Source organism: Chiloscyllium punctatum, chromosome 26 (assembly GCF_047496795.1).
Source record: "Chiloscyllium punctatum isolate Juve2018m chromosome 26, sChiPun1.3, whole genome shotgun sequence".
NCBI lineage: Eukaryota > Metazoa > Chordata > Chondrichthyes > Orectolobiformes > Hemiscylliidae > Chiloscyllium > Chiloscyllium punctatum.
The window spans coordinates 3,190,212-3,210,045 of NC_092764.1; the positions used below are offsets into that span (position 1 = coordinate 3,190,212).

At 43.6% G+C, this 19,834-nt stretch overlaps 1 protein-coding gene across 5 annotated transcripts in view; it reads left to right on the forward strand.

The window, feature by feature from the left end:
- The window catches only part of zc3h18 (zinc finger CCCH-type containing 18), a 233,796-nt gene that overhangs the window by 192,991 nt on the left and 20,971 nt on the right, over positions 1–19,834 (forward strand). For 4 of the 5 annotated variants that reach the window (XM_072595765.1, XM_072595768.1, XM_072595766.1 and 1 more), the window contains one exon: positions 15,824–15,999. The exons of the other annotated variant lie outside the window; for it this stretch is intronic. In XM_072595765.1, the coding sequence (XP_072451866.1) occupies positions 15,824–15,999 (176 nt within the window). The remainder of the gene's footprint in view (positions 1–15,823; positions 16,000–19,834) is intronic. 5 annotated transcript variants of the gene reach the window in all.

A 19,834-nucleotide genomic window follows, 5' to 3' on the forward strand; every position in this document is an offset into this window, starting at 1 on the left:
ACAATAACATAGCAACTGATTACACAAATTTACCCATTCATCTCCAAACTCTGATCTCTCTCTCTCACTCTCTCTCCGTCTAACTTCAGAAAATGTATAAGTATGCTCTTTGATAAGACGAAAACAGGAGCAAACATTAGTTAAATACAAAAGGCTGCAGGAAAGTATGATTTGGGGGTCCTTGTGCTTTCATTTTGTTCAATCATTGGATGTAAACATCACTCACTGTGCCAGCATTTATTGCCAGTGAGAAGGAACTGCTGTTGTGTGTTTGCTGTAAATAGACCCACATTCTGTTGGGGGGGAGGGGGGGCAGTTCCAGGATTTTGACCCAGCAACACTGAAGGAATGGTGATATATTTCCAAGACAGGATGTTATGTGACTTGGAGGGGGGCTTGCAGTTTATATTCCGGTGTATCTGTTGCCCTTGTCCTTCAAGACGGTAAGGCTAATGAGTTTCTTTGGTGCTGTTGAAGAAGCTTTGGTGGGTATGGGTAGAAAGGTTGAATGGACCAGCTGAGTTGGATGGTAAGTTATGATTTTGTTGAATGGCGAAGCAGGCTTCAAAGACTTTAATGGTCTCCTCCTGTTTTCCGTGTTTCTATGAATTTCTGCAATGCATCTTAAAGGTGGTACTGCATTGCTGCTGCCAGTGTCTCACTGATGGAGTAAGTTCACTCAAGTGGACTGTTTTGTCCTAGATGACATCAGGCTTGAGTGTTTTTGGAACTGTGGACAGGCACATGGAGAGTAATTAGTCACTTTAGGGTGGCTTTAGGGTGTCAGGAAGTGAATTACTCACTGCAGGACTCCAAACTTCTGATGTGATCCTGTAGTCACAGGATTTAAAGATTTTTTTAAATCAATCTTTCAGAAATGTAATTACATACCTCTCAGACATGTGGGACTTATATCTGGACCAGGAGGATGGGATCTAGGAACACTAACGTGTCCCCACAAGAGACTTCCACACGATTTATGGATTGTCCAGTTCATTTTCTGGTGAATGGTAACCCCTGGATATTGATGATAGGAGATTCAGCATTGGTATTGCCAATTAAGCTCAAGGGACAATTATTGGATTCTCTCTCTTGTTGGAGATAATCATTTGTCAAAAAGCAACTCAGACGTTATTGTCAGCCATCAGCCCAAACCTGGATCTGGTCATATCTTATTGCATTCATACATGGACTGCTTCGGTGTCTGAGGAGTTGCGAGTGGTTGAATATTGTGCAATCGTTGGTAAATATCCCCACTTCTGACCTTATGATGGAGGAGAAGTCATTCATGAAGCAGCTGAAGATGTTTGGGCCGAGGACACTATCCTGAGAAACCCCTGCAGAGATGTCCTGGAGCTGAGATAACCAACCTCCAACAACCACAACCATTTTCCCATGTGTCAAATATGATTCCACCACGAGAGAGATTCCTATTCACTCCAGCTTTGTTAGGCAAATAGTGCCTTAATCTCAAGGCAGTCACCCTCATCTCATCTCTGGAATTCAGCACTTTTGTTCATATTGAAACAAAGCTGCAATGAGGTTACAAGTGAGTGGTCAAAGTAAGCTTTGCTGAGTAAGTTATTGCTGAGCAGGTGCTGCTTGATCGCACTGTTGATAACCCTTCCATCTAGTTACTGCTGATTTGAGAGCAGTCTGATGAAGCTGTAATTGGCCGGGTTAGATTTGACCTGTTTTTTGTATACAGGACATACCTGGGCAATTTTCTGCATTGTTGGCTAGAGTGCCATTGCTGTAGCTGTATTGGAACAGCTTGGATAGCAGAGCTAGAGAAAGTGGGGACTGTAGATGCCGGAAATCGGAGTCAATAGTGTGGTGCTAGAAAAGCACAGCAGGTCAGGCTGCATCTGAGGAGCAGGAGAATCGACGTTTTGGGCAAGACCCCTTCATCAGCCATTCCATGGCATTTACATGGTCAAAATGCTATACAGCACAATGTAAGACATCATCAGTATGATGACAAGAATTCATCTCCACAAGAACAGTGTTTTGATGACTCCTACCTAAAATTGTCAGGAATAGATACATCTATCACAGGCAGATTAGTGAGTTTTAGTAAGTTGATTCCCTCACCACCTATCACACAGTCTAGTTGCTAACGAAAACAAAAAGTTGCTGAAAAAGCTCAGCAGGTCCAGCAGCATCTGTGAAGGGAAATCAGAGTTAACATTTCAAGTTTGGTGACCATTTCTCAGAACCAGGTGAATTTAAGCCATAGGCAGTCACTGAGGAATGTGATGTGGCTGTGGAAACTGGTTTTGGCAACTGCCTGGTCAAACATCAGGAGACACAGAAGTTGTGTTTGGTGAGGTGAGTTACTTGACACAGTATTCCTAGCCTCCCACCTGCTGTTGTGGTCAGTGTGTTTATATGGCTGAGTTCAGTTGAGTTTCTGGTCAATGGTAACCCCAAAAATGTTGATTGTGGGGGACTCAGCAATGGTAATACCATTGAGTGTCAAAGGGCAGTGGTTAGACTATGTCTTACTGGAGATAGTCATTGCCTGGCATTTATGCAGCGCACACGTTACTTGCCACTTGTCAGCCCAAGACTGGATATTGTCTAGCTCCTGTTGCATTTGAACATGGACTACTTCAGTATCTGAGGAATTGTGAATCATGCTGAACATTGTGCAATTATCTGCAAGCATTCCAACCTTACAATGGAGGGTATTTCATTGATTAAGCAGTTGAAGACGGTTGGACCAAGGCTGTGTATAGTGTGCCTGTGTGAGAAATGCATTGATGGTTCCCTGGGTTTGAGAGAAATTACTGTAGTATCCTGTCTGTAGAGGGTCTTCAATAAATTGGAGTGCACTTTTTTTTATTGCAGTGAACAAGGTTACTGTTAAAAATGTTTGGAAATGTACTTCCTGATGATGCTTTGTATTTCACGCCTGTATATTCTGTCTGTATATTATAATCTCAGATTTTAGTTTTCTGTTTAGCAAAATCACAAAAGGTGATCGTACCTTCAGTCTTGGTCTGTTAGAATCATTGTTGACCTGGACCCAAACTCCCATTTACCAGTCATCGCTCCATTACAGTAAGGCTTTTCATCTTCAAGAAGCCTCAGCGTTTTGGGAGAAAGGGTTCATAGAACATAGAACAATACAGCACAGTACAGGCCCTTCAGCCCTCGATGTTGCGTCAACCTGTGAACTAATCTAAGCCCATCCCCTACACTATCCCATCATCATCCATGTGCTTATCCAAGGATTGTTTAAATCTCCCTAATGTGCTGAGTTAACTGCATTGGCAGGTAGGGCATTCCACGCCCTTACCACTCTGAGTCAAAAACCTGCCTCTGACATCTGTTTTAAATCTATCACCCCTCAATTTGTAGCTATGCCACTTGTACAGGCTGACATCATCATCCTAGGAAAACGACTTTCACTGTCTACCCTATCTAATCCTCTGATCATCTTGTATATCTCCATCAAATCCCTTCTTAACCGCCTTCTCTCCAATGAGAACAGACCCAAGTGTCTCAACCTTTCATCATAAGACCTTCTCTCCAGACCAGGCAACAACCTGGTAAATCTCCTCTGCACCTTTTCCAATGCTTCCACGTCCTGTAATGGGCTGACCAGAAGTGTACGCAATATTCCAAGTACGGCCTCACAAGCGGTTTTGTATAGTTGCAGCATGACATTACGGCTCCGGAACTCAATCCTTCTACCAATAAAATCTAACGCACCGTATGCCTTCTTAATAGCACTATCAACCTGGATGGCAACTTTTCAGAGATCTATGTACATGGACTCCAAGATCCCTCAGCACATCCACACTATGAAGAATCTTTAGAGTATAGGTTTACTCGCTGAACTGTAGGTTTGATATCTAGACGTTTCATTACCTGGCTAGGTAACACCATCAGTGGCGACCTCCAAGTGAAGCGAAGCTATTGTCTCCTGCTTTCTATTTATATGTTTGTACTGGATGGGGTTTCTGGGGTTTGTGGTGATGTCATTTCCGGTTCATTTTCTGAGGGGTTGATAGATGGTATCTAGATCTATGTGTTTGTTTATGGCGTTGTGGTTGGAGTGCCAGGCCTCAGGGAATTCTCTGGCATGTCTTTGCTTAGCCTATCCCAGGATAGATGTGTTGTCAACAGGGACAGCACATCTATCCTGGGACAGGCTAAGCAAAGACATGCCAGAGAATTCCTAGAGGCCTGGCACTCCAACCACAACGCCATAAACAAACACATAGATCTAGATACCATCTATCAACCCCTCAGAAAATGAACTGGAAATGACATCACCACAAACCCCAGAAACCCCATCCAGTACAAACATATAAATAGAAAGCAGGAGACAATAGCTTCGCTTCACTTGGAGGTCGCCACTGATGGTGTTACCTAGCCAGGTAATGAAACGTCTAGATATCAAACCTACAGTTCAGCGAGTAAACCTACACCCTAAACCTCAACCTGAGCTACAAACCTTGCATGAAGAATCTTATCATTGACTCAGTATTCTACTTTCCTGTTATTCTTCCCAAAGGGAATCACCTCACACTTATCTGCATTGAACTCCATTTGCCACCTCTCAGCCCAATTCTGCAGTTTATCCAAGTCCCCCTACGACCTGCAACGTTCTTCCACAATGTACGCTATCCACCAACTTTAGTGTCATCTGCAAACTTACTAACCCATCCACCTATGCCTGCATCCCAAGTTGGTTATGAAAAAGACAAACAGCTGTGGGTCCCAAAACAGATCCTAGTGGCACACCACTAGTAACCAGACTCCAGGCTGAATATTTTCCATCAACCACCACTTGCTGCCTTCTTACAGAAAGCCAGTTTCTAATCCAAACTGCTAAATCACCCTCAATTCCATGCCTCTGCATTTTCTCCATCAACCTTATCAAAGGCTTTACTGAAGTCCATTTACACCCCGTCTACTGCCCTACCCTCATCCACTTGCTTGGTCATCTTCTCCACAAACTCAAATGAGGTTTGTGAGACACAATCTGCTCTTGACAAAATCATGTTGACTATGGGCGGCACAGTGGTTAGCGCTGTTGCCTCACAGCGCCAGAGACCCGGGTTTAATTCCCTCCTCAGGCGACTGTGTGGAGTTTGCACATTCTCCCTGTGTCTGCGTGGGTTTCCACCTGGTGCTCCGGTTTCCTCCCACAGTCCAAAAATGTGCAGGTTAGGTGAATTGACCATGCTAAATTGCCCGTAGCGGTAGATGAAGGGGTGAAATGTAGGGGAATGGGTCTGGGTGGATTGCACTTCGGCGGGTCGGTGTGGACTTGTTGGGCCGAAGGGCCAGCTTCCACACTGTAAGTAATCTAATCTAATATCCAATCAAATTATTGTTTGCCAGATGATTATAAGTCCTATCTATTGTAAGCCATTCCAAAGCCTGCCTTACAACAGACGTAAGGCTCACTGGTCTATAATTACCTGAGTCATCTCCACTGCCCTTCTCGAACAAGGGCACAACAATTGCAATCCTCCAGTCCTCTGGTACTAAACCTCTAGACAATGACAACTCAAAGATCAAGGCCAAAGGGTCCAACATCTCCTCCCTATCTTCTCAGAGAATCCTCGGATAAATCCCATCCAGCCCAGAGGACTTGTCCTTCTAGAATTGATAACATCTCTTCCTTACTAACCTCAATCCTTTCTAGTCTAATCACCCATATCTCATTCTTCTCTACAACATTCTCCTTTTCTTGAGTGAAAACAGATGAGAAATATTCGTTTAGCACCTCTCCAATCTCTACAGGATCGACACACAACTTCCCACTTCTGTTTTTGACTGGCCCTATTCCCACCCTAATCATCCTTTTATTCCTCACATACCTATAGAAAGCTTTCAGGTTCTCCTCTATTCTATTTGCTAAAGACTGCTCGTGTCCTCTCCTTTCTTAACTCTCTCTTTAAATCCTTCCTAGCTGATCTGTAACTCTCCATCACCTCATCTGAACCATCTCGTCTCAACGTCACATAAGCCTCCTTCTTCAGCTTAACAAGAGATGCAATTTCTTTAGTAAACCACAGGTCCCTTACCTTATCACTTTCTTCCTGCCTGACAGGGACATACCTATCAAGGACATGCAATATCTGTTCCTTAAACTAGCTCCACGTTTCGATTGTCCCCATCCCCTGCATTTTGCTACCCTATTCTATGCATCCTAAGTCTTGCCTAATTACATTATAATTGCTCTTGCGCTGTGGCATGTACCTATCCTTTCCATCGATAAACTAAACATAACTGAATTATGGTCACTCTCTCCAAAGTGCTCACCTACCACTAAATCAAACATCTGGCCTGGTTCATTACCAAGCACCAGATCCAGTGTGGCCTCCCCTCTTGTCAGCCCTTCGACGTACTGTGTCAGGAAACCCTCCTGTTCTAAATCCATATCGTTTGTATGAAGAAGCACTTCCTGATGTCACAATAGGGGCAATTTCCGTTACCTTGAACAGGTACTCAGTCACCAGTGCTAGTTTCCTACATGATGAAAATACCTAAACTCGTGAGATCCATTCTGTATGGTTAATACCACACTGCATTGGAATGTTGTAAGAAACTGGTGGGAGGAGAATACTGGCTGTGGTTGCTTTCTATTTTGTTTCCTGCTGTTATCTTATATAAAATATTGTGTAATCAGAATGTTTGTGGTATGGTGAGATGCAGATTCGATTTTTCAACCTGCATTTAAATCTTATCCCTTATGTATCATGGTGTGAAGGTAAGCCAATGGATATTGTTTATATAGACTTCCAGAAAGCTTTTCATAAAGTCCCACACAAGAGAATGTTAGCTAAGGGGCAAACCCACAGAATTGAGGGCAAATTACTGGCATGGATTGGAAATTGTTTGAGTGAGAGGAAACAGAGTTGGAATAACATGTAAATACTCAAATTGGCAGGACTAGTCCTCTGTGTTAGGGCTTTAATTATTCACTTGGATAATGGCATAAAACGCTAAAAATTTAATTCGCTACTGACACAAAGTTGGGCAGCATTGTCAACACTTTGACAGCGTAAAGTTACAACAGGATATTAGAACATAGAACATTACAGCTCGGTACAGACCCTTCAGCCCTTTGCACTGACCTGTGAAACCAATCTGTAGCCCATCTAACCTACACTATTCTATTTACATCCATATGTCTGTCCGATAACCGTTTAAATGCACGTAATGTTGGCGAGTCTAATACTGTTGCAGGCAGTGCGTTCCAAGCCCCTGCTACTCTGAGTAAAGAAACTACCTCTGACATCTGATCTGTATCTATCACCCCTCAATTTAAAGCTATGTCCCTCATGCTAGCCATTGCCATCTGAGGAAAAAGGTTCTCACTATCCATCCTATTCAACCTTCTGATTATCTTATATGTTTCATCTCTCTGACGAAAAGAGCCTCAAGTCCCTCAGCCTTTCCTCATAACACCTTCCCTCCATACCAGGCAACATTCTAGTAAATCTCCTCTGAACCCTTTCCAAAGCTTCCACATCCTTCATACAATGCAGTGACCAGCACTGTACACAATACTGCAAAAATGTGGCCGCACCAGAGTTTTGTACAGCTGCAGCGTGACCTCATGGCTCCAAAACTCAATCCCTCTACCCATAAAAGCTAACACACCATATGTCTTCTTAACCACCCTACCAACCTGGGTGGCAACTCTCAGGGACCTATGCATCTGGACACCAAGATCTCTCTGTTCATCTACACTGCCAAGAATCTTGCCATTAGCCCAGTACTCTGTATTCCCATTACTACTTGCGAAGTGAACTACCTCACACTTTTCCACATTAAACTCCATTTGCCACCTCTCAGCCCAACTCTGCAGCTTATCTATTTCCTCTGTAACCTACAATGTCCTTCGGCACTATCCACAACTCTACTAATCTTAGTGTCATCCACAAATTTATTAACCCATCCTCCTACACCCCTCGTACAGGTCATTTATAAAAATGACAAACCGCAATGGCCCCAAAACAAATCCTTGCTGTACACCTCTAGTAACAGAACTATAGGATGAGCATTTCCCATCAACCATCACCTTTTGTCTTCTTTCAGCTAGCCAATTTCTGATCCAAACGGCTAAATCACCTTCAATTCCCTGCCCCCAGATTTGGTGCAATAGCCTACCATGGGGAAGATAAGGCCTTAGGGAGTGTTGCTGAACAAAGAGACCTTGGAGTGCAGGTTCATAGCTCCTTGAAAGTGGAGTCACAGGTATATAGGATAGTGAAGAAGGCGTTTGGTATGCTTTCCTTTATCAGTCAGAGTATTGAGTACAGGAGTTGGGAGGTCATGTTGAGGCTGTACAGGACATTGGTTAGGCCACTGTTGGAATATTGCGTGTAATTCTGGTCTCCTTCCTATCGGAAAGATGTGGCAAAACTTGAAAGGGTTCAGAAAAGATTTACAAGGATGTTGCCAGGGTTAGAGGATTTGAGCTACAGGGAAAGGCTGAACAGGTTAGGGCTGTTTTTCCTGGAGCATCGGGGGGCTGAGGGGTGACCTTATAGAGGTTTACAAAATGATGAGGGGCATGGATTGGGTACATAGGCAAAGTCTTTTCCCTGGGGTCTGGGAGCCCAGAACTAGAGGGCATAGGTTTAGGGTGAGAGGGGAAAGATATAAAAAGAGACCTAAGGGGCAACTTTTTCACACAGAGGGTGGTATGTGTATGGAATGAGCTGCCAGAAGATGTAGTGGAGGCTGGTACAATTGCAACATTTAAGAGGCATTTGGATGGGTATTTGAATAGGAAGGGTTTGGAGGGATACGGGGAAAATGCTGGCAGGTGGGACTAGATTGGGTTGGGATATCTGGTCGGCATTGACGGGTTGGACGAAAGGGTCTGTTTCCATGCTGTACCTCTCTATGACTAAATGCCTTACTGAAATCTATATATGCCACATCAACCACTTCAGCGTCATCCACCTGTTTGGTCACCATCTCAAAGAACTCAGTAAGGTTTGTGAGGCACGACCGACCCCCCACAAACTGTGTTGACTCTCTCTAATCAACTTATTCTGTGGAATTCATTGTCATGGAGTGCAGTGGAGGCCAAGACATTAAATATCTTAAAGGCAGGGATGGATAAATTCTTGATCTTGCAAGGAATTAAGGGATTCAGGGAGATGGCGGGTAAGTGGAGTTTTTGAAATGCCCATCGGCCATGATTAAATGGCAGAGTGAACTGGATGGGACAAATGGCCTTACTTCCACTCCTATGTCTTATTCCTTTCTGGATGATTATAAGTACTATCTCTTCTAACCTTTTCCAACACTTTACCCACAACTGACAGAAGGTTCACTGGTCTATAATCACAGGATTGTCCCTTCTCCCCTTCTTGAACAAGGGGACAACTTCTGCTATCCTCCAGTCTTCTGACACTATTCCTGTAGACAATCACAACATAAAGGTCAAAGCCAAACAGAGTGCAATCATCTGGCTTCCCAGAGAACCCGAGGATAAATCCCATCTGGCCCAGGGGACTTACCTATTTTCACACTTTCCAGAATTGCTAACTCATCCTCCTTGTGAACCTCAATCCCGTCTATTCTAGTAGCCTGTACCTCCGTATTCTCTTCGGCAACATTGTCTTTTTCCAATGTGAATACTGATGAAAAATATTCATTTAGTGCTTCCCCTATCTCCTCTGACTCCATGCACAACTTCCCACTATTGTCCTTGATTGGCCCTAATCTTACTCTAGTCATTCTTTTATTCCAGACATACCTCTAGAAAACCTTAGCATTTCCCTTGATCCTATCTGCCTGCGACTTCTCATATCCCCTCCACTCTCTTCTTAGCTCTCTCTTTAGGCATTTCCTGGCTAACTTGTAACACTCAAGTGCTCTAAATGAGCCTTCACATCTCATCCTAACATAAGCCGCCGCCTTCCTCTCGACAAGAGATTCAACTTCTTTAGTAAACCACGGCTCCCTCACTCAACCACTTCCTCCTTGCCTGACAGGTTCTTACTCAACAGCAGTAGCTGTTCCTTAAATAAGCTCCACATTTCTATTGTGTCCATTCCCTGCAGTTTTCTTCCCCATCCTATGCATCCTCAACCTTGCCTAATCTTAAAATAATTGCCTTTCCCCCAGCTACAACACTTGACCTGCAGTATATACCTATCCCTGTCCATTGCTAAAGTAAAGATAACCAGATTGTGGTCACTCTCACCAAAGTGCTCAACTTACCTCCAAATCTAACACCTGGCCAGTTTCCTTATCCAGTACCAAATCCAATATGGCGTCTCCCCTTGTTGACCTGTCTATATACTGTGTCAGGAAACCCTCTTGCACACATTGGACAAAAACTGACCCATCTAAACTACTTGAACTATATTGCATTCCCAGTCAATATTTGGAAAGTTAAAGACTCCCATAACAATGACCCTGTCACTCTGGCTCTTATTGAGAATCATCTTTGCTATTCTTTCCTCTATATCCGTGGAACTATTTGGAGGTCTCAATCTCTCTCTCTCTCTCTCTCTCTCTCTCTCTCTCTCTCTCTCTCTCTTCCTTGCTTTGTTCTAGCTCGAAGCTTCCACCTTTCTCCTCCTCTTCCCCTTCCCTTCTGAGCAACAGGGACAGACTCTGCCAGAGACCTGTGCCCCATTCCTTACCCCTGGTAAGTTGTTGCCCCCAACAGTTTCCAAATAGTATACTTGTTGAGGGGAATGGCCACAGGGTATCCCTGCACTGCCTGCTGGTTCCCTTTGTGTCCCTTGACGGTAACCCATCTACCTTCTTGTACCTGAGATGTAACTACCTCCCTGTAATTCCTCTCATAACCCCCACGCCACCTCCTGAATGACCCAAAGTTTATCTAGCTCCAGCTCCAGTTCCCTGACTTGGTATTCAAGGATCTGGAGCTGGGCGCATTTCCTGCAGATGCAGTTAGCAGGGACACCAGTGGTGAACCTTAACCTCCCACATTCTGCAGGAGGAGCATTCAACGGCCCTAACCTCCATTCCCACTATTCTAAATTCCCAATGAGACTACTGAAAACTTTAAAAAAAACAATAAAAACTAGTCACCTTACCAATCTGGCACACAGAACCTTTTTCTTTGGTAAGAGAAGGAGGATAGGCGGGAGACAGTATCCAAGCAGTGTGTCAGGTAAAGCAACTGCCCAAATATACAACCTCACTTACCCAGAAGTTCCTTGTGCCTTCCACCTATACCCAAGGTAAGTTTTTTATACTTTAAATTTACCTTCCCGTCAGGCCCCTGTTCCTCGCTGTCGCTCCTCCCAGTGCAACTGCCACCGAACATAGAACATTATAGCACAGTGCAGGTCCTCCTCCCCTCAATGTTGTGCCGACCTGTGGAACCAATCTGAAGCCCATCTAACCTACACATTTCCATTTTTATCTGTATGTTTATCCATTGACCATTTAAATACCCTTAAATTTGGCGAATCTGCTCCTGTTGCAGGCAGTGTGTCCCACGCCCCTACTGCTCTCTGAATAAACAAACTACCTCTGATATCCATCCTATGTCTATTATCCCTCAAGTTAAAGCTATGTCCCCTTGTGCTAGCCATCACCATCTGAGGAAAAAGGCTTTTACTGTCCACCCTGTCAAACCCTCTGATTATATTATGTCTCAATTAAGTCACCTCTCAACCTTCTTCTCTTGAATGAAAACAGCATCAAGTTCCTCAGCCTTCCCTCATAAGACTTTCCCTCCATGCCAGTCAACATCCTAGTAAATCTCCTCTGCACCTTTTCCAAAGCTTCCACAGACCACCTATAATGCGGTGACCTGAACTGTACGTAATATTCCAAGTGTGACCACACCAAGGTTTTGTACAGATACAGCACGATCTTGTGGCTCCAAAACTCAATCCCCCTACCAATAAAAGCTAACACACCATATGCCTTCTTAACAACCCTATCAACCTAGGTGGATCCCATTCAGGGATCTATGTATATGGACTCCAAGATATCTCTGTTCATCTATGCTACCAAGAATCTTACCATCAGCCCAGTACTCTTTATTCCTGTTGCTCCTTCCAAAGTGAATCACCTCACATTTTTCTGCATTAAATTCCATTTAATGTGTGAGGTAGTTTATCTATGCCCCTGTGTAACCTATAACATCCTTCTGCACTGTCCACAACTGACCTTCGTATCAACCTCAAATTTACTAACTCATCCTTCTATGCCCCTCATCCAGGTCATTTATAAAAATGACAAATAGCCGTGGCCCCAAAACAGATCCTTGCAGTACCTCACTAGTAACTGAACTACAGGATAAATGTTTCCCATCAAACTTCTGTCTTCTTTCACCTAGCCAATTTCTGATCCAAACTGCTAAATCACCTTCAATCCCCTGCCCCCAGATTTGATGCAATTGCCTACCGTAGGGCACCTTATCAAATGTTTTGCTGAAATCCATATACACCACATCAACCGCTTTACCCCCTTCTTCCTGTTTAGTCACCATCTCAAAGAATTTAGTAAGGTTTGTGAGGCACCCTTCACAAAACTGTGTTGTGTATCCCTAATCAATGTATTCCTCCCTAGATGATTCTAAATCCTATCTCTTACAACCTTTTCCAACTTTTTACCCACAACTGAAGTAAGGCTCACTGGTCTATAATTACCAGGGCTTTCTCTATTCCCCTTCTTCACCAAGGGGACAACATTTGCTATCCTGCAGTCTTCTGCCATTATTCCTGTAGACAATGATGACTTAAAGACCAAAGCCAAAGGCTCTGCAAACCCCTCCCTGGCTTCCTCGAGAATCCTAGGATAAATCTCATCTGGTCCAGGGGACTTATCTATTTTCACGGTTTACAGAATTGCTAATATTTCCTCCTTGTGAACGTCAAATCAGTCTAGTCCAGTTGCCTGTTTCTCAGTATTCACCTCGACAACTTTGTTTTGCCAGTGTGCATATTGATCTGTTAGATGAATGGGCAAAGTTCTGGCAGATGGATCTTTAGATTAGATTTCCTACAGTGTAGAACCAGGCCCTTTGGCCCAACCAGTCCACACCAACCCTCCAAAGAGTAACCCATCCCAGACCCATTTCCCTCTGACTAATGCACCTAGCACTATGTTAGTTTAGCATGGTCAATTCACCTGACCTGCATATCTTTGGACTATGGGAGGAAACCCACGCAAACACGGGGAAAATGTGCAAACTCCACACTGACAGACACCCAAGGCTGGAATCGAACCCAGGACCCTGTTGCTGTGAGGCAGCAGTGCTAACCACTGAGCCACTGTGCCGCCCTGAAATATAAAATAATTTAATATAAGAAAGTGTGAAGTTATCCGTTTCAGACCATAAAAGGATTGATCAAGAGTTTTCTTTAGAAGACGCCAAGTTAAATACAGTGGGTGTACAAAGAGATTTGGGGGTTCAGCTGTGTAGTTCTTTAATATACCATGACCAGGTGCAGAAAATAGTCAAGGAGGGTCATACAAAACCCTAGTTCAACCGCAGTTAGAGTACTATGAGCATATCTGGGCATCACACCTTAGGGAGGATTCTTTGTCCTTGGAAGGAGTACAGTGCAGTTTACAAGGATGTTACCTGGATTTCAAGGATTAAGTTATAAGAGATGATACAAATGAGGCCTTTATTCTTTAGAATTTAGAAAGTTATGGGGTGATCTAATAGAGGTCTTCATGATATTAACAGGGAAGGGTGGAGTAGGGTAAAGTTGAACTATTTCTGTTGGTTGAAGATTCTAGAACGGGGTGGGTGGGGTAGCCTGGTCGAAAAATTGGGGGGGGGGGGGGGGGGGGGGGGGTGTTAGAAAGCATGCCTTCGTGCAGAATCGTGGAGGTTTGTAGTTTTCTTCCTCAAACAGGAGTCAATGCTAATTCAATTGTTAAATTTAAATCTGAGTTGGACAAACTTTAATTAAGCAAGGGTGTCAAGGCATGTGGAGTTAGGCTGTAGATTAGCCATGATCTTATTGAATGGCACACCAGGCTTGAGCTGAGTGGCCTACTCCTGTTTCTATATTCCTAAAAGGATGTGGCATGAAAGACAAATTCCTAATTGAAAAGTGTAACATTTCGGTATGCAGTCAGGCACCGGGTGACATCTTATTCAAAAACCTAAGAGGTCTTTTGTGGAGGAAAGTTCAAATGTAGTTGCAGACTGTTTCACCTGGTGATAACAGTTGGGTAGTTTGTTGAAGAAAGAAATGTGAAGCATTTATGTGACATATTCCACGTCCTCTGATCTCCCAAACTGTTTTACAATGTATTAGTTACTTTTCTTCAGAACAGAATAACTACAAAAGACCATTGACACATTGGTGGAGTGGGCACACAGGTGGCAGCCGAGATTCAGTGCAGAGAAGTTTGAGGTAATACTTTGGCACCAGAGCATGAAAATACAGCATAACGAGTATTGTTCTAAACTGTATGCAAATTTCTGCATGTATATATACTAAATCATTGAAGGAGACAGGACAATTTAAGGGAGCAGTTAGTAAAGTGTACAGTGTACTAGACTTCATGAGTCTTCACTGGGGACATAGAAGCCATAGAAATGAAACAGCACAGAAAGGGGCTGTTCAAAACATCTTGTCCATGTCAACCGAAAGACACCCAGATTCACTTTCTAATCCCATCTCCCTGCATATAGCCCATCGTCCTGCAGATTACAGCATTTAAAGTGCAGATCCAGGTACTTTTAAAGAGTTTAGGATCGCTGCCTCCACCGCCAACTCCAGGCACCTGCCCGGCACTGTGCATTTTTTAAAAAAATTCCTAATGTCCCGTCTAATCCTACTGCCACTTACCTTGAATCTATGACACTTGGCTTTTAGACTCTGTCAAGGGAAACTGCTTCCTCCTGTCTCTATCTCTACCCCTCAGAATTTTGGAAACCTCAAACATGTCACCCCCTCAGCCTTCTCTGTTCCAAGGAAAACAACCCCGACTTCTCCAGTCTCTCCCCATAGCTGCAATTCTCCAGCCTTGGCAACATTCCAATAAATCTTCATTGGACTCACTCCAGAGCCATTATGTCCTTCCAATAATGTGGTAACTAGAACTCTACACAGTGCTCCAGTTGTGCCCTCACTAGTGACTTGTGCAGTTTCGTCATTATATCCCTCCTTTTGTATTCAATATCTCTGCCAAAGAAGGAGAACTTTCCATAGTTTTTTTTTAACAACCTAGGGTGCAAGAGCAGGTAAGTTGCAAAAAAACGTATGCAAATATTGTGTACAATCCTGGGCACCATACTATACAAAGATATAAATGCACTGGGGAGAGTGAAAAGGCTTTTGAAAATGATTTCAGAGATGACAAACTTTGGTTGTTTGGATTGGGAGATGTTGGGATGATTTTCCTTGTCGTGGAGGAAGCTAAGAGGAGGTTTGATAGAAGTTTTCAAACCATGAGATTTCTGGACAGCATAAATAGGGAGAAACTGTTCCCATTCGTGGATTAAGAACCAGAGAGCAATATGAGGAGAGGGATAAAAACTTTTCACACGGCAAATATCTAGATCTGGGATATATTGCCTAGACATGAGGAAAAGACAGTCGGCGAGCACTTAGTTAAAATGCTCAGAGTCAGTGTAGACACAGTGGGCCGAATGGCAGTAACAGTGAGCTGAAACAATTCTGTGATTTGTTTTTTCCCTACTGTAGTTTGGAATGTGCAACGTGTTGGTTAATTTCTACACTCTTGTAAATCAATCCTGCCAAGTCCACATTTCCTTCATAGGAGTAAGAACTAAAATTTCCTTTTCCAGTCTCACTCTCATTCCTTCCCATTCGGTCACTAAGGAAGCAATATTTAAAACACTTCGATCCATTTTCAGTGAAACCCAAAAGAGAGGAGGCACCAAGAGACAAGGAGCGAGAGGAGAGGCGGAAACGTGAGGTTCCACCACAACCACAGAAATCTAGCTCCACACCAAAACCCACTCAGATCAGCAAACCCCCACAGCTTGTCTACAGTGCACATAAGGACATTAAATTAACCCTGCTAAACAAGGTAACTCACCTCGTTGTATGCTAACATTTTCAATTCTTTTTTGTGTACCTTTTGAGTGAAATAGGAATGATGATACTGAAAATGTTGTTTTCTATATGCTGTTCAGAAGAAGAAAACTCATTGGACTTGAAGTGTTAACTCTGTTTCTCTTACCACAGATGCTGTTAAAGCTGCTGAGTTTCTCCAGCATTTTCTGTATTTATTTCAAATCTCCAGCGTTTGCAGTATTTTGGTTTTATATGTGCTCACTATACCAGGGATTTTAAGATAACAGCAGATTCAATGTCAGCAGCAATTTCTGCCAGTAAGTGGCTCCCATCATACTACTACTAGAACATAGAGCAGGAAAGGCTCTTCAGCCCTCAATGTTGTGCTACTCTAAGATCAAACTAACCTACATACCCTTCATTATGCTATCTTCAATGTGCCTATCCAAGAGTCACTTAAACAGCCCAAATGTATCTGACGCCTCTACCACCACTGGCAGTGCATTCCAGGCACCCACCACTCTCTGAGTAAAGAACCTACCTTTGACATCTCCCCTAAACCTTGCTCCAGTCACCTTACAGTTGCGTCCCCTTGTGATAGCCATTTCACCTCTGGGAAAATGTCTCTGGCTATCCACTCTATCTCTGCCTCTCATCATCTTGTACACATCTATCATCTTTCTTCACTCCAATGAGAAAAGCCCTGGTTGCCTCACCCTTACTTCGTAAGACATGCTCTCCAGTCCAGGTAGCATCCTGGTAAATCTCCTCTGCACCCTCTCTAATGCTTCCACATCCTTCCTATAATGAGGTGACCACAACAGAACACAGTTTTCCACAATCGGTCCAATCAAGGCTGTATAGAGCTGCAGCATAACCTCGTGGCTCTTAAGTTCAATTGCCCAGCTAATGAAAGCCAACACACCACATGTCGTCTTAACAACTCTGTCAACCTGGATGGCACCTTTAAGGGATCTGTGTACATGGACACCAAGATCCCTCTGTTCCTCCACACTGCCAAGAATCTTGCCTTTAACCCTGTATTCTACATTCAAATTCAACCTTCCAAAGTGAATCACTTCACACTTTTCCAGGTTAAATTCCATCTGTCACTTCTCAGTCCAGCTCTGCATCCTGTCAATGTCCCGTTGCAACCTACAACAGCCCTCCTTACTATCCACCACTCCACCAACCTCCGTGTCATCAGCAAACTTATTAACCCATCATTCCACTTCCTCGTCCAGTTCATTTATAAAAGTCACAAAGAGCAGAGGTCCCAGAATCGATCCCTGCAGAACACCATTGGTCACCCAAGTTCCAGTCTAAATACTTTCCATCTACTACTACCTTCCATCTTCTTTGGCCCAACCAATTCTGTATCCAGACAGCCAGATTTCCTTGTATCCCATGCCTCCTTACTGTGAACCTACCGTGGGGAACCTTATCAAATGCCTTGCTAAAATCCATGGTATACCACATCCACTGCTCTATCTTCATCAATATGTTTGGTCACATCCTTAAATAATTCAATAAGGTTGGTGGGGTATGACCTGCCCCCCTCAAAACTATGCTGACTATCTCTAATCAAGCTATGGTTTTCCAAATAATCATAAATCCTGTCGATGAGAATCCCTGACCTTTTGGGCAAAAGCTCTTCGTCAGGAATGTTTTTCAAAAAGACTTTATCAACTTAATTTGTTGTAGAGCTCGCTACTTCACATTAATTTAAGAAACTGGTATGCCCTGATTTCCTAAGTTTGCACAAGTGTGGAGAGTGTTCTATATTGGTGTCTGATTCAGTAGTGGTTGGTGATTGGGAATAGCCATAATTCACTTCATTACAGGCACTTTTCTTCTTAAGTCACTGATAGGGCAGCTTCATACGATTGAAGCAAGATTTCACTATTGTACTCAAATCCTATTGCAGTAAAATTTGACATTCCATTAGCCTGCTAAAAACTTCTTGCACCTGCATATTAGCATTCATTGACTTATTGACAAGGACACCACGATCCTTTTAAGCCTTTAAAAATAGGAATAGGCCCCTTGAGCCTGCTCTGCTATTACGGCAGATACGGCATTTGTCATGTCCAGTTTGCTGCCCTTGCCCCAGAACCCTTGATTGCCTGACTGATTAAGAATCTATCTATCTAAGCCTTAAATATACACAAGGACTCTTTCTGTACAGCGAGGTAAAAACAATGATGCAGATGCTGGAAACCAGATTCTGGATTAGAGTGGTGCTGGAAGAGCACAGCAGTTCAGGCAGCATCAGAGGAGCAGGAAAATCAATGTTTCGGGCAAAAGCCCTTCATCGGGAATGCTGCCTGAACTGCTGTGCTCATCCAGCACCACTTTCTGTACAGCTGTCAATGGATGGCAAGGAGTTCCAAAGACACTCAACCCTCTGAGGGAAGAACTTCTTTATCTGTCTTAAATCTGTGCCCCTTTGTTGTGCAACAAGATCCTCTAGTCTTAGACTCTCACAAGAGGGGAAACATCCTCTCAGCATTTACCATGTCAAGCCCCTTAAGAATCCTGTATGTTTCAATGAGATCACCTCTCATTCTTCTAAACTCCAGTGAATAGAATCCCAACCTGTTTCATCATAGAGTCCCTGCAGTGTGAAAGCAGGCCATTCAACCGATCAAGCCCACATTGATCCTCTGAAGAGCATCCCACCCAGACCCACGCCACTATCCTGCCAGGAAACCCATGCAGACATGGAGAATGTGCAAATTCCATGCAGGTGGTCGCCCAAACCTGGATCCCTAGCCATTGAGCCACCATGCCACTGTTTATCCTTTGTTCACATGTCAGTCCCTCCATACCAGGTATCATTCCAGTGAACCTTCTCTGAACTGCCTCTAACGATATATCTTTTCTTAAATCAGGGGACTGCTTAAAATTGTGCACAGTACTCCAGATGTGGTCTCCTCAACACCTAGCACAGTTGCAGTGCTCTTATAGGTGAAAGTGAGGACTGCAGATGCTGGAAATCAGAGTCGAGAGAGTGGTGCTGGAAAAGCACAGCAGGTCAGGCTGCATCCAAGGAGTATGAAAATCGACATTTCGGGCAAAAGCCCTTCATCAGGAATGAGGCTGGGAGCGTCAGGTGGAGAGATGAAAAGTGCTGTTAAACTCCCACGCTCTTGAAATAAGGGCCAAAATTCCGTTAGCCTTTCTGATTACCTGCTGGACCTGAATGCTCTGTCTTTGTTGCAGCTTTCTGAAGTTTTTCTTATTTGAATAAAATTCTGTTCTTTTGCACTTCCTTCCAAAATAAAAAACTCTACATTTTCCCTACATTGCACTCCGCCAATTTTTTACCCACATTAACCTATCATTATCTCTCTAAACCATTTGGTTTGCTCTCTCAACCTGGCTTTCCACCTATTTTTGCATCTAATCTTAGTACATTTACAATCTGTTACCATAAAGGAAATATTCTGCATATTTGTTTCTCCGACCAAAGTGCATGACCTCTCATTTTTCCACATTTATATTCCATGTGCTTTATGCTTGCCCACCCATTAAGCTTGTCCAAATCCTCCTGAAGCCACTTTTCACCTTCCGAACAACACATTCCCACTTAGCTTGTATCATCTGCACATTTAGAAATATTACATTTGGTGTCCACCTCCAAATTATTAATAAATATTATGAAAAACTGGGGCCCAAGTAGTGGGCGGCACAGTGGTTAGCACTGCTGTCTCGCAGCGCCAAGAGACCCAGGTTCAATTCCCTCCTCAGGCGACTCTCTGTGTGGAGTTTGCACATTCTCCCCGTGTCTGCGTGAGTTTCCTCCGGTGCTCCGGTTGCCTCCAACAATCCAAAAATGTGCAGGT